The sequence below is a fragment of the Gavia stellata genome, chromosome 5 (assembly GCF_030936135.1).
Source record: "Gavia stellata isolate bGavSte3 chromosome 5, bGavSte3.hap2, whole genome shotgun sequence".
NCBI lineage: Eukaryota > Metazoa > Chordata > Aves > Gaviiformes > Gaviidae > Gavia > Gavia stellata.
Window position 1 is genome coordinate 57,234,503 of NC_082598.1, and position 16,116 is coordinate 57,250,618.

Here is a 16,116-nt window from a genome sequence, read left to right on the forward strand (position 1 = left end):
AAAGCTCATGAGCTATCAACTCTTCTTAATCTCCCTTCCACTTAATCGGAAAGCCTCACACCCTTCCAAAATATTGGTCATATTAAAGGGGGAAGGTCTGCTGACAACACATGTCATAAAACAAAGTAGCATTAAAGCACTCGTGCTACTGGTGCAAAGTGGTTTCACTACTCACAGCTTAAAATGGGAAGGCAAAAATACATTGGTCCTCTTCTCTGCAAACCAGGCCTCTCCATGACAGAAAGATCTGCCTTCAGTCCTTCCACTGTACCTCTACCACATCCCTTTCCATTATTTACCATTCTAACATCTCACTGCCTGCAGACAATGAAGACAAGCATGATTTGGCAAGGCTGGCACTCAGATTTGAAGGATACTCTTCGCCATTACGAATGTCCACCACCAGCAGCTTTGGCTTGCTAGACTTTGTTTTCTTTACAGGTGTTTTGGAATGACTAGGTCCTGTCAACTCACACAAATCAATCAGATCTTCCGCTGAAATTCGTGGTGACACCTCTGCCTTCAGGTCATCCAACTTGATGGAATCCCTAGACTTGAAAAGAAGAAAATTAATATTAGAGGTGATAGAATTAAAGACATGGTGTTCTTTGAAACTTCTGCTTATTTGACAACCTCTAAGTGTAACAACCCAGTTGGATGGAAACAGATCTTTTCCTTGTAACACTGAGCTAGTCTACGTTAAATGATCCATACCAAAAAGCTCCAGAGCAGTGCCAAATGCCTATCTGCCTATTATAGCCCTATTTCTGTTGACATTGTTAAAAAATAAAATTGTTTGACAATCTGTGCAAACTATTTTAGCTTGTGATTTGTTAATGAATTATTCACTGTGGCTGAGGGGCTCACAAAACTCAGAACGTTTCTCAGCATCAGAAATTCAGCAAATTGGCTAGAAAACACTCTCTGAACAGAGGAGCTGAAAGGGCTCATGCTTGGAGCTGGAAAGAAGGGTAGCAATTGGAGACATGGCACAGAAACTGCAGGGACACCTTTGTAAGACAGAGCTATCTAAACACCAGGTATTACCCCAGCCCAAAGACTAGGCACAAATCAGGACAGCAGAAATGTGAGAAATAGTCCTGTATTATAACCCAGAAAATTTGTTCCTTAGTTTTGGGGGATGGGGACTCGGGGGACAGGACAGATGACGACACTACACCACACACCTGGTAGTACTCAAGCAACTTTTTTGATAGTACTTCAATAGTTTTTATAAGAGAGCCTTTATTGTGAACTATCTCAGAAATATTCCTAAGCGCTAGCATTTCTTCACTTTACATTCTTAAAAGCTCATGCATATCTGAATTAAGCAAAAAAAAAAAAAAATTCACGCTCCTTACTTTTGTGAATAACAGAGAATGCAGAAATCCTGTATTTTCACTAATTACCAACACATACAAATCTCTGAACTGCAGCAGGAAAAATAAAATATGGTCATCATAAAAGAGCTGTGAAATGTTTGAAGCCATGTCTCCACCTTCCTTCAGAGATTGTTTCGCACTGCTGAAACTTTTAAGTGCCATTACAACTACAATTTCACCCAAAAAGAATTAGCTTGACTCACTCAAAATAAAGCATGAGGGAAACCTCCAGCTTGCTCAAGAGGGTCAAACTAGGATTCTTTACAAGCAATAGGTAAAAAAATCTGCAGCGTGCCCTACGCTTTTGACCTTGGGAACACGAGGTTTGCAAAACCTATTTGAAGATCTAAAAGTTAAAGGACTGCTACAGTCACTTTTCCTACTATTACATATGCAAACATGAGACTTTTTTCCTTAATCTCTCAGCTACTCTGGTGGAACTTCCAGAACTGTATCTGCACTAAAACGTCCTCATATCACTTCAATTAAATGTTGAAAGTGCTTATTTAAAACTTCCATACACTATGTAATTAAAAATACATTAGCATGCACCATGGTGTTAAGGAGTTAGTAAGTTACACTTATAGTCTCCTGCAGCAAGAACATTTTTTTTCTGTTGCTGCCATTGCCTCAATCTGAGAAATCACAGGTAAATTTTAAACCGGCTTGTTTTCATCATGCTTTAATCCAGCAGATACAGAGTTAACAGGTTGGTTACACAGGCAGAACTCCCCTCACATTATGGAACTCAACCTACTCCAAGAGTTATGTACATCAAAGACACACTTACGGAGATTGGTCATCTTACAACAGAACTAGTTTGTCTTGTGTAACCATTGTGCTCTTTGTGAGCAGGAGGTCAAATAGAGGCAGAAGTTGTTTATAGCTAAGTCCACAGCTGTTTCTAGTGAGTTATTCTGGCTTGTCAGGAGACAGGAACAAACAGAATAACTCGGATTCGTTACAGGGAGCATCTTCTGAAAGATCTTCAGACTGTTTTGATGTCTTACTCTTGAGGAAGATGACCTATATTAATGAAATAGCCAACCATTTCATCACGAAGATTTACTTGCGCACTCTGCTGTTGTTCAGAACAAGAGCGCAGGCATACAGAGATGGACTACAGAAAGTGGAAAAATAAAAAGAAAGCACAAATTGAACATTATCGTGTACTGCCTTTGAGAACAAGTCTATACAGTGCAGTCAAAATACAGGTCTTTCTAAGAGTATCACAGTAGCAAATTTTCTGCTTTGAAAAAATATTCAATTTCTGTCATCTTGTTTTAGATTGAAGTGATCACACTGATTCAAGACACTATGTGCTTATAACCCATGAAAAAAATTCATGAGAACAGGAGTAACACACTGAAGGAAATGGAGGCATTACTAATTAGTATTAGCCCAACTGACTGTTCTTAGCTCTAGCTTCTGTTTCAGTTTCTAAACATACTATTTTCTCATTTAATCTGAGGACTACTCCAAGTTTAAAGAAAATGCTAGAGAGAACAGAGAGGCATACACATATTTTCCTGAGTTATGTCCCAGAAAAAAGACTTCTTAGACAGTCCCTCTGCAGTTAGGAATACCTTCTCTGTAAAGCAGGTTATCAAAAAGCACTTAAAATTACAAACAAAATTGGCAACTGTACTTCAGAGAATGTATTAGCTCACCAAACTGCCTTTTCCATTGTATATGATAGTATTCAAAACAAAAGAACTTACAAATTGCTAGTCTTAGCACATAATTTCCTCCCAAGTTCAGAATAATAGAGGTCACGATGCTTTATAATCAGAAAAATGCTTGGTTTTCTGGACAACATATTATTGTTTCAACAGAATAGCCAATACTCAAGGGAGACCTGTTTCTATAAAAATTACAGTGTGACACAGAACACAGCCAACTCCCAGTTGCTGTGTAAAGCCACCTTCCAGTTGAGTAGCTGGATTTCCCCAAGAGGGGTCCAAGGAAATGAACTGCATCAAAGGCAAGGAGGAGAAGGAGGAGGAAGAATGAAATCAAACTCTACTCACAAACTTCAGACTTGCCAAATGAATTCAGCAGTCCATGTCTAGGGGATTCACAGCTGACACAAGTTTGCAATATTTAAGAAAGGTAGTAACGTAGAAAGAGTAGTGATTACATAAATACACATTTGGCTGAGACAGGTTAATTTGCCTGATGACTAAAGCTGTCAGACATCACTTCACCCTACTTAAGCAACAGCTTCTCCCTCAGGAGAATGTTTGTGGAGCGACACCGAGGAGGGAAGGGAAGCAAGTCCGCTACAAAAAGACTTTAATCCTTGAAGCACGGTCAGACGATTACAGGTAACAATCAACACTCAGGTAGCAAAGTCAGGCATTATAAATGTGGACTATGCCAATGAAGCTGGTTGAGATGACCTGAATTAAGTCTTTTGGAGAAACATTTACATTATGATCGACTCTACTTACACAACCACTTCATACTTTTATTTATACAGTTCTTGTCTAATTCAGCAGATGGGATGAATGCCTCAGGAAAGAATAAAAGTTTAAGATGAAAGCATGAAGTCTACAGCACAAAACATACCTGTCAAAATTCACCTATACTGATAGAAAAACATTTTCTCCTTATCTATAAGTATAAAGCCACAAGAAGTGCTCCACAGGTAGACACTATCTGTCCTGTGAATAGGTTTTAATAACCAGGACAAGCATTTTTTTTCCTTTAACTGTGTTGAAAATAAGGAGAAACACATTCAACTGTGAATTTTACAACCATCTTTGCTTTGCTTTGCCCTAGTATGTCCAGATCAGCCTAAATGGTATACTTAGTGATACAACATCTCCATATAGGCTTTGAACAAAGCTGCAGCCTAAAGCTCCTCAACAGACTTGTGGGAAACAGAAGTGCTGAATCAATTCTGTCATCACTTAAAACAACTGGTTTATCAGACTAATTTATTTTCTTTAAATTGCGAAGTGAAATATGTGCATGCACTTGTAAGATCATCTTTCCTACTTACATTTGTAAGATTTGACTTTATCTGCTGTCTCTGGTAACAACTATATTTCATGTCAGATGTTTTCTCACAGGAATTTCCTAATGAACTGTCATTCAGCACAAGCTAAACACAGCTAACACTAAGCTGTCAATCCTTCTACCCAGTCGTCCTCACACCTCCTCTTCACATCACCATCCTTGATGACTTGAGTTCAGACAGCTCTTGAGGCTGTCATGGCCCCCGAGCACCCAAATTTTGCAGATTCTTCTGAACCTTTAACACCCGTCCTACTCCTCTCCACAGCAGTGTTCCAGCTGTTGTCTACCACCTCAGTGACTACTCTCCTCAGTGACTACTCTCTTTGCCTCAGCCTGGCCCACTAAGAGGAGATGCACAAGATGCAGGCTGACATTTTAGACAGGAGGCTTAACATTTCTCCTAACTGTTGGCTTCAATTCCCTTTTTAGGCTTTGTTGTGTCATTGCAGGCATTGGTTTCCAGCTGTGATGAACCAGAAGGAACAGTAGGTGAAGGAAGGGAGAGGGCCCACTTTAAACCAAATCCTTTGAGTAAGGTTAGCTGCTCTCAGAAAAAGTTTATGGCACTGATAGTCTCTTAGTAATTATTTACTAATATTTAACAAGTTGTGAACAGGTAGTAGCATCCATCTGAGATTTTGATTCCAGCAAAATTAAGTTGCAGGTACTCACATCTCAAGGACGGCTGCTTACATTATCTTGTTCAATTTGCCATCTGCAATTTTCCATTTGTTTTAAACCATGAAGGGAGTGTAAGGATTATCCCACAAACCAGAATGTCCATGCTAGTAATACTTACTACTCTATGGAGGGTACAAACAGGGCAATTAAAAAAAAAATAGCCAGGATAACCACTGTGAAAAGCTTATGTCCAAATAGCATAGCACAAATAAGATGCTTGTTTCTTCCCTTCAGTTATCTTTCTGATGTGATCCATTTACTCTTTTCCAATGCAGACATGGTACATAATTTCTAAAAAGAACCCCTTACTCTTTCTTAAAAAAGGCAAAAGCTCTACTTTAAGCACAGTGCCAAGGATAGTTAAAAGTCCAGTTACACACTTGTGTAGCGCTCCAACAGTTTAGTCAACATACTCAAGGTTTTAGAGGTAGTGTTAAGAAATTGTATACTGACTACAGCACTGAAATAGAGAACTGTGTTCATATACACAGATGAACTACCTGTCATTACTTAGAAAAGGTTAAGATTTATCAGAAAGATACACACACATTTTCACACACACAGGTACACACAAGTCTATACACGCTAAGATACTGAGCTTACTACTTAAGTTACTTCACCTCTTTTCCTGCAAAGAAAAGAGACTTATTTTAGCATATGCTAACTTCAAGCATGAATCTTTCTTTAGACTAGTCAGCTATAAGAAGTTGTTCATCAGGGAAGACTGCTTAATCAGCAGGCTGGCAATAGGAAAAAGAGTACTTAAGCTGAAGTCTGAGGTCTACTTGCCTCCCAGAAGTTTCTCTGGCAACACCCTAAATTCTTTACTTTCAAAGTACTTATTCTTTTCACCCCATTAATTTTCAAATAGGCCTGGGAATTGCTAAGCCATATGCATTTACTGCTTTTAATAAGAAGAAATAGGCATTAAGAATTTTTTTTTTTTTTTAGTATTAGGAATTAAAGCTGCTTAAGCATTCTCAAATTAGAAATCAAGCTTCAGAAAGATTAAAGCACTCCAGAACACAAGGCTGGCACAATCATAGCTCCTATCTATTTTTCCATTAGCCTGTGATCTCTTACAGGCATTTAATCCTGGCTATTAAATGAAGATATAATTTTTTTTTTGAGAAAATAAGCAAGTATCTTTAGTTCTGCTGAACCTGAAATTAACAGTCCCATCTGATAAACACAAAAGCTACAAAGCAACTTCTTATCCACGGAAAGGATAGCTTTATCTGAGTAGAAGCAGGGTTTCGCCCCTTTTGTCTTTGAAGTTGGCAAAACTTATTGCAGCAAATTTAATGCAGAAGGAGGTTCAGTCTGAAAGTCAGTATAATTAAAATCTGGGGTTCAAGTAAAATAATCTACTCAAAGTATCCAAGTCCTTCATAAAGAAGCATGCTTCATGGAAGATGCCATTCCATATTTTTGGAACATAATGTTTTGTTTCTGAAATCAATGTATGCATGCGTATCTAGGAATAAGACGACAAAAACATTTTAAAATCAGCTTAGAAGATAATGGTTTTAAAAGATTTCTGAAGAATCAATCAAACAGAGAAAAAGACAAAGCAGATCCACACAGTAACCACAAACAGATGCAACTCCCAATCAAGGGTCACACTAGTTTGTAGCAAAGACATTGCTGTTTGTGCTTGTTTTTACTTTAAATAACCGTAATGGAAGAAAGCTAATGTATTTTTTACAGTGAATTCCACTTAAATATAGTACTCAATGTCATGGTGCCATCATATAAGCTTTGGGATAAATATATTTGTACAGAGTAGCACTATTTTATACCAATTAAAATACAGCAGTCAGATGAAAACAACTGGTAGAAAAGAAGAAGAATAGCAAGAAGACCAGGACACCTCAGGACAAATCTGTAGGCAAAGCCACTGCTACTGTGTTTTTATCAAAAAAGCAGTTTTCATGACAGGAAATTATCTGAAAACAAGACCAAATAAGAACACGGGATTTTAGCTGCATCATCTAAAAGAATTTTATGACTGAAACTAATCATTATCAGTGTGTTTGCACTTAGTACTTTCCATGCAAATCTTTTTGTTTCTATCATTCATAATTGGAGTAGATGAAGGCAGTACTTAATCCCCTAGGAACATTGTCCTTTGCACGTTTATTTTTGTTGGGGTGTTTTTGTTTGTTTGTTTTTAAACAAATATTGCTCCGTTGAATTCTGATGGCCTGATAAGCAAGAAGTACTTAACTCCTGGTACCAACTGAGAAAGAATGATGCTTAAATCCATGGTTACCGACAGAAAGAGGCCTATACAGGCAGGAAAGTATCCTAATGATCATAAATAAATAAAAAGGAACACATGTCTTGACACACTCCATAATGGCCCCCCCCCCCCCCCCCCCCATTTTTTATGACCTTTATTAGCAAAGGGTCACACAAAAAGGCTTCAATGTTTTTTAATGTTCAGTCAGGACTACTTCCAAAGGAGGAGCAGCCAAACTTCCAGATTTTAGGAACTGTTTTCTAAAATTTTTCAAACACTTGAGAGCCACTGTTCTCTACACAACCTCTCTAGCAAACTCATTCTTACACTTCAGGTTCAGTCCTCCCTTGCCATCATATTCTGCTTCTCGTATTTCCCAGTCAAGATATTGGTGCCTACCTTCTCGATGCTATTTCCCCCTACCTCCTATTTCTTAAGTTTGCTACATTTCATTTTGCAAGGACATTTTTGCAAGCTGTACTCTTCCTCCACCGCCCTGACTCCCCCCCGAGAGCTCCCTGCTCCAGAACCCACACCTTAAGAAGTGCACAATCAGCAACTTTTAGCCAATTGTCATTCATACACATCCTCCAAATGTCTTCATACATCATTGTAGGCAGTCTACAAAATGCAAGTGAGCTCTACTTGCCGAAGTAGCTCGTTATTAACAAAAACTCTCTCTCTTTCTCCTTGGAATAACATAATTGAGTGAATAAGCTGAGTTAGCAAAGCAGAAAGACAAGTTATTCCCTGCACTCAGCTAGGCAGGCATGCTGCAAACTCGCATTGGTTATCGCCTCTGATATGATAAAACAGGTAAACACTTCTCACCACTGCAGGGAACCAGTTAAAAATAAAAGCTGAGCCATAATCCAGTCGTGCTTGAAAATACCCACAAGATGCCTTAACATAAAATAAAACTAGAAGAAGCAGCAAGAATGATCTTGCCAGCCTTCCCCACTTTCCATCGGTGCCTCTTTTTTCTTCTTGATAGATACTCTCTCCTTGACAAGAAATTGTATTACTTTGCTTTGAGAAAAAAATATTACAGAATCTTAAGAATACGAACTGTCAGAGATTCCCTCACCCTCTTTTAAAACAAAACCAACAGGGATTTAATATCTCAATGCAAACTGCAACTGGAAAAGGAATTTCCTTTCCTTCACAATGTGATCATGTATATCACTTGGTGTCAGAGACCTTGGATTTAGACAATCCATCTCTTTTCAGAATTCAACTGTAGTTGCTATTTATCCATGATTCCTGTTTTCTGACTGGCATTAACAACAGCAGCACAGCTCTGGGACATTTTCAGTTGTCTACCACTGTGAAGCCTGCCAAAGAGCAAAATATACCATTAAGGCTCTACCTTAACTGGTAAATATTAAGACGAGTGCTGAATCTGAGTAACTGTCAAAAAGTTTGAAAATATGGTTAGCCAAATAGTTATCCTGTAAGTGCTTTTCACATCAATCTCCTTGGATTTCTGTACTGCTCTGCTCATTTTAGAAACCTGGGCCCAAGCTTTGGTGAGATATAAGTCATCATTTCAGCATCAACAGAAACATTTATGCCCATCAACCTAAAAATGTGTTTGTTCACGTTTGCAGGATGGGCTCCACGATTACGTTTTGCTGCAGGTTCAACTTCGCAATCGGTATGCACTCTTTCTGCTAGTTATGGCGTCACACGTATTTGAAAATCAGATCTTCCACTGGTAACAATGGTAGATGAGAAAATATATATTCATAGCTGTAACAATTTTACTAGTAGATTAAGATGATGTTGACATGATCACATAGGCCACCAGCCAATTTGTACTAGGCTACCAACTGCAAGAACGCAGCAACAGCACCAAGCAAGAGAGCTGCATTCAGGAAAGTCGTTTTCATCCTCTCACTGCACTTCCTAATAAAGTTAGATCATAACAACACTGCATCCTAATTCAATTGAGAAAACGCCCAGCACTTAGCCTGGCCTGAGGTGCATTGAGAGGGGGATGCGATGGGAGCTAAGGCGGGCTCCTGTAGAGACCTATATAGAGAAAAAGAAAAGGCTAGGACAGAGGACTGGGGAATTAAAGGGAAAAATACCTTAGGCCTTTGATAGAAATAAATATCTCCAACATAATACACCCCCTCCCCATGTCATGAAAATTCATTTTTATTACATTTTCTCAATAGCACTGTTACACAGTACTGTGCTCCAAGACATAACTTTCACAGCAGCAATATACGGCATACACAGGAGTTAGTGCATGCCGGAATTAGAATTGCTGTGAGTGGCAGGGCGTAGCTGTGTCTGTGCACCTGAGCATATTTGTGTGTGAGATAAACTACTAAGATCCTTGAGTTTATTTCTCCTCCAAAACCTAACTTCAAAAATTTCCCCCAAACTCCATTGCCTTCTAATGCTACAAGCACACACATAAAAAAAAGTAATACTAAGTGGACCATTTCTCTCTGCACAATCTAATTGTGCTTATCAGAAGCTGAATAAAACATTAAGCTTTTTAGATCCACGCTGGTCCTAAAGCATATTTTTAGCACACTCAGTGGGTTATTCTGAGTGTCACTTCTCTCCTAAAGTAAATTACAATACACACTGCATTGCTTTTTCATTTTACTTTTTTTAGATGCAGGCTGCTATACTTTTTTTTTTAATAAAATATGGATTATTTAACAAGTATGAAATAAAACTGTCACCCAGGAAACCACACCAAGTATTTATATTGGTTGCCAAAAAGACTTATTTCCACTATAGTCCTCCCTCTCAAAGAGGGCCAGAGTTAGTGCTAAAACATGTGAAAACAAACAAATTAACTGTGTTTTCAGCCAGCCAGCTTGCAACTCAGGACCACTACAGCCTGAAATTGTGCTCTCCTTAGAAGCTCGCGAGCTGATCTTGCATATTTCTCAGGGAAAAATTCTAAAGCATCCCTCACAAAATGTTAACTTTACATCATATTGTCAGCAACCCAATAAATAATTACCAGTGAAATTACTACAACACTGAGGCGTGTAACTATTTCCTAACATTCTCCATGCATTGGATGTGCATAAAAAACCAAAAAAGAGGTGTTGGGAAGTTTTCAAGAACGGAACTGTACCACCCCACGTATCACAGAGATCACCCACCAATAATCAGTGAGGAAAACTGGCATCAGTCAATGCAGATGGAAAAAGCACAGGTCAAAAACACAGTGCCACTTTGCAGAGCTCAGATTCGGATTGCCAGCTACAGCTGAGTATCGAGTATGGCTGGGCAGAGGTAACACTGGCCAGGGAGACTTTGGAAATTCCGGTTTTCATCCATTGTTCATTTCAATATTCCAATAACTTACTTTGGCAAGGACTGACCTCAGACTATGTTACCAGTGCTACCATAGGCATTTCAGACAGTGTCTTCTCACAGGATACACTCCACAGGGGCTAAGATTGGGCATAGAAGGGAAACACTGAGTTGGCTCAAATCCGAACTATTTAACAGCTGTAGCAAACTTGAATGCACTGTTCTGTTGTGTTTACTACTTTATTATGGGTCCGATCCTTTCTTTATCTTGTAAACAGCTCATTTGTCAATAACTTCTACACCTTAAATGGTGGTGATGATAGCTGCCATATTGCTTATCCTGCCATACAGTGGCTACTGCTTATGATTTTTTAAAGTAAATTCCTTTTCCCCAGTAATATGGCAACACTGAAAAAAATGAGAAAAATGAAACTCCTAATATTTAATTGATCAAAGGCTATCAAACCCAAAATCTGATTTTAAAACAATTTCCAAATCAGAAAAAAAAAATAAAAAGAACATTACCACAAGATGCAGAGATAAGGGGTTAGACTTTTTTTTTTTTAAATTAAATTTTACATGTATAATTACCCCCTACCCCCAGCACATTTGTTAATCAGTCACGGAATCCCAATTGTGGGAGGTCAAAAAGGTCAAATACACCCAGCTTTCAACTTCAAAGCGGGTATAATCGCAAAGGTTTGTGAGGAAGGACTAGACGGACAATCAGTGAATCCAGACCCTGAGCCTAAGGCTGCAGCAGAGAGTGCTCTGGCTGCCCTAACTGCCCCGTTTACATTCACAGCAGGCAAACATCCCAGGGAGACTCGGAAACCAAGTCTGTACAAAATGTGTTTACAATCCTTAAATACGATCTAAGTGACTGTCTAACAAACTATTAAAGTCTCATCTAAATAATATTTAGATTACTATAAACATATTCCTTTAATTCTGCCTCAACTAAGAAAAAACACAGCACATTTGTTCCAATGAGTCTATATTAAATTAAAATAATTGCTACTTATATTACAACTTAAAAAACAACCACAACATTCATTAGAGACTCTTAAATTAACTTTTAACATCAATTATTTCCTAAGCCAATACATTCCTTGTTTTATCTATTCTGGTAATTCATTTAATGTCTTAACATCTATCAGAAAAAGTCCTAAAACATAATAAAATACATCCATATTTTTAAAACCAAGCAGAGTAAAGAAAGTGCTAAAATAGGCTTCCTTCAGCTAATTTAATCTGCAGAACCAAAGCACTGGAAGCAGAGTTTTCCTTACAGTCCCCACTTTTTGGTTGCTGGCTACCTGGCTTCTGAGTATCAAAAAAACTTTGAAAAGCTAACGAGTACACAAAGAAAGTTTTGAAGCTTTCAACAATTCCTAAAAATGTTTGCCAGAACGTGATGAGCTTACGACATGCCTAATTAAACAATTGTTTATTCACTCACAGGAGAGCGACATAAAAAGTGTATTTTAACCAACTCATCTCAAATATTACAAATAAACCCAACTTCTCACTCAAGCTGTTGGCAGCTACAGTCAGAAAAACAGAAGCATCAAAGGCACATGCAAAATAAATTAGAAACATTAACTCAGATCTTGATCAGTTAATGCTTTACACCATGTGAACGAAAGACAAATTTGAGGAACAGCTTTCTGTGAAGTAGTAGAACAATGAAAGAAGAAAACAAAACCAAGTTCCCTACAAAAACAGAACACAAAACAAACCTGAAATGGGTCAAGGCAGTCAGAAGACCCTTGAAGCAGAATATATACAACAGCTGTTACGAACGGCATGGACATCGCACCATTGCACTTGGACATTTCCTAGCTTGTACACTGAAACCAAAATGTTGGTATACACTACTCATCATGCTTCTTTTAGAAGAATAGATGGATTTTACACACCAGTTATTCAAGGGCTTAATATAAAGCTAGCCAATACATTTCACATGGACAAATATATCCAAATATATCAAAGGATCAATAATAATCTGGTCGACTTTTCTCCAGTTCAATGCTTTCACTCCCCAACACTCATCAGGAACTCCCACCCTTGAAACGAGTATGGGTGGTAAAAGATCAAGATGAAAGCATAATTGTATCAGCCTTGGGATTTCTGGGAGTCCACCTGCCACACCTGAGCAGACATTCACAAAGATAACAAAAATGCATCATTCTCTTGCTTTTATTTAGAAGTACACAGTAGCTGGAGGGAGCATACATCCACCATAATAAGGGAGATACAAGCATAGCACAAAATTGTTACATGACAAGTGTTATTTGTCTCTGTGACCCCTGGACATTCACGAAAACACTTTTGGAGTTTCCAGGAGATGAAAGTTAAGTTTCAGAAAGAGTATGAAACAAAATCTTCAGTGTACTGGTCAAGAAAAAATTACAGACACAGATTTGAGTAGACTGCTACTAAAATTCAGTAATTAATTTAGAGGGTTTTTCCTTTCTTATTTTTGACATTTTATCTTTCTCAAAATAAACATGCAAAACCACTTAAGATGTACATTCACTCTCTCTGAAACTATTTCCTCCTTGAGATTTTATCTCAGTAAAAATATGCTTACTGGCTGAAAGAGTAAAAGATTAAGCAACACACAAGTCCAGGAGGAAAGAGAGCACCCAAATCTATTTATGAAGTTGCAAATAGATGCCACGAAAATGCAAACTAAGAAACGCTAGTGATAAAGAGAGTCAAAACAGTTTTGTTTCAGTTGCTGATTTAGGGACAAAAGTGCTCACCCGGGGTAAATACTTCTCATGTTGTTATTAACCAAAGCACTGTAACATTAAGATATACACAAATATTTGAGTAACCAATAAAAAGCACTTAAGAAACAAACTGAAGCAGCTTAGAATGAAAATACAAATACAGAAGTAGGAGACAGCTGGTGTTTAGAATTAAATACACTATACACTTAAGGTTTCAAGAAGTCATAAATTACGTTCAGAAGCAAACCCGAAGCTTTGTTTACAAAGGAATTGTTTCCTGCCCTACTCACCCTCAAATACAGAGGTGACCCAAAAATATATAATTGGAGATACAAATGTAGTGCAAAGCACTTACCCAAATAACGACCAACTAAACAGGTGGGGAAACAGCAAAGTAATTTTTTTGAGAGCTAGACTGACCAGCAAGGACACAACGATATTTTAGAAAATCCATTAAAGGCTACCATGTATACTGAAGATTGAACTCAGATTCCACTGCTTTCAAGCAGAAAAAAGTTTCCCCATGGCAGCAAACACCAGTAGAGGACATGTCTGAAGAAAGAGGTAGGTAGTTCTAGGATTAAGCTTAACAAAAAAAACCCCGAACACCTTTGGGTGTAAACAGTGTGTTTCACTAATAATTTCAAATTTTTTTTTAGCGATGTTGCTCAAACCCCTGAGAAGTGTCATCTTATAAAGACAAATAGCCAGAAGTGCAGAACTGGTCACAGAGAGGTAGCTCATTAGTGGCTCACGTTACACAGGATTTTTGAAGTCTGAACTACGGCTCCTGACAGAACCATAGCATATTTGGCTTGTATATATGTCTCAAAATCTGACACACAAAAATACAGCACATGAGCACGAACACATTTGTAGACTATAACTTAACATATGAATCTGCTTCCTTGTCATTCAGGTGTCCATGAGATGAGTTTCCTCTTTGCTACAGAAAAAGCCTGAATATGTTCACATATTTATGTATAAATCACAGAGTGCTGCTCCATATGATGAGCTAAAAAAAAAAAACCCTACAGCAGTACCCAAAAGATCCAATGCACCTGAGCTTCAAAAGAAGTTAAACCATCAGTTACACAGCAGTAAATGAAAAGTGCTTTGCTGTTAAGTAGAAAGAAGTAGAATAAGAGAAGGCAATAAAAGTTACAGTATTTATTTTTCTTCCCTATAACACATGAAAAACATTAGCTTAATTTCTTGGAAATTGTGGGAATGGATGAGCCTAGTTACTGGCATTATAAACAAACACAACTCCTGGTATGAAAATAAAGAAGTAAAAAAACACCCAAAAAATCTATCAGGAAATAGAGTAACACTGAAAGAAACTTTGCTTGACCCAAAATAAAGGATTTTTATCTCTGCTAGAAATATAAATCTTTGTTCTATTTACCAATTCAGTAGACAATTGCTGTTTTCTCCCATCTCCATCCTTACTATCTTCCAAGTCCCTTCACTCTTGCTTGGACACAGAAAGGCACAAGCACATCCTCAGGACTGAGGGGACTTGTCTTTTTATTCTTTTGTCATCATAACAGTAAGAAAAGCTAGCACATATACAAAAACCATTTTCACTATCAGCACTGTCAGGCATCGAACCAGGCTGCCAAGAGACACTGCATAATCTCTTTCCTTGGAATTCTTCATGACCTGACGGAACAAAGCCCAGGGCAACCCCATCTGAATTCAGTGTTGGGCCTGTTTTCTGCAGGAATTTGTACCAGATGACTTCCTAAGGTCCTATCTGAATTATTCTATGAAGGTCCAGTCCTTAGCTCCTTCAGAAAGTCTCTCTACATCTCTCTAGAACAGCACAGCAGCAGTTGTGTTGGCTACAATTCCTGTATGACAGCCACCAGTATTCTCCTGTCATTTCATTTTTCTTCCCAATTGTCTTTCTACATCCACCTATTATTTCTTAAATCCTGTTAGCTCTTTGGAGTTTCCTTTTGTTCTGCATTTGCATGTCTAGCACTTGGAGTCCTGGATTTGTGGGTAACACTTCCAGAAAATACAGCAACAGAAAAAAAACCAAAACTAAAGTAAAAAACAAGAAAATGACTGAATGTCAGATTCAGGTTTAAGGACTACTTAAAAAGTAAGATATACTTGAGTGACAACACACTTCTTTGTTTCTTAGTGGTTTGGAAAAACAGATGGAAAGACTAAAACCTAGATATGGCAGGTCTATATAACCTTCCCCTATTATTGTAATGTACTCATGAATGAATACTGATTGTAGGAGAATGTGGAAGGAAAAAAAAACCAACTGTTTAATTTTTAAGAGACTGACTAGATTTATACTGCTGAGAGGAAGGAAAGGAATCTTTTCAAATCGCCATTCTTCAGATGGTGTATTTGACAAGAGAAACCATCATCAGGTTTTACTGGAGCGAGAAGGGAAAAATATTTTCGTTAAACTGAGTATCTATTTAATGCAGATACACTGTTAGCCACTAGTTATTCTTTGCCAAGACAAACATAGGCATAACTCACATACTACCTCTCAAAATAACTTGACCATACCTTTAACTTGACACGCCAAAATGGAAAAAGCAGCCCTGGCTGTCTGCATCACTTTCCAGTTACCTATTTCTCACTAGCAAACTGTTATTTTTACTGTTTTTCTCCTAAGATAAAGCCTGTTTGTAGTTCTGCAGGTGAGTCCTGGACATTGGTCTGTTGTGGTAACAAACACCACCGAACCGAAGGAGCAGGAGTTGGGAGAGGCAGAAAT

General features: G+C 38.0%; 1 protein-coding gene across 3 annotated transcripts in view; it reads right to left on the reverse strand.

Annotated features, from left to right (window-relative positions):
- TBCK (TBC1 domain containing kinase) overlaps window positions 1-16,116 on the reverse strand; it is a 107,590-nt gene that overhangs the window by 16,953 nt on the left and 74,521 nt on the right. For all 3 annotated transcript variants that reach the window (XM_009816855.2, XM_009816854.2, XM_009816853.2), the window contains one exon: window positions 378-553. In XM_009816855.2, coding sequence (XP_009815157.2) covers window positions 378-553 — 176 coding nt within the window. The remainder of the gene's footprint in view (window positions 1-377; window positions 554-16,116) is intronic.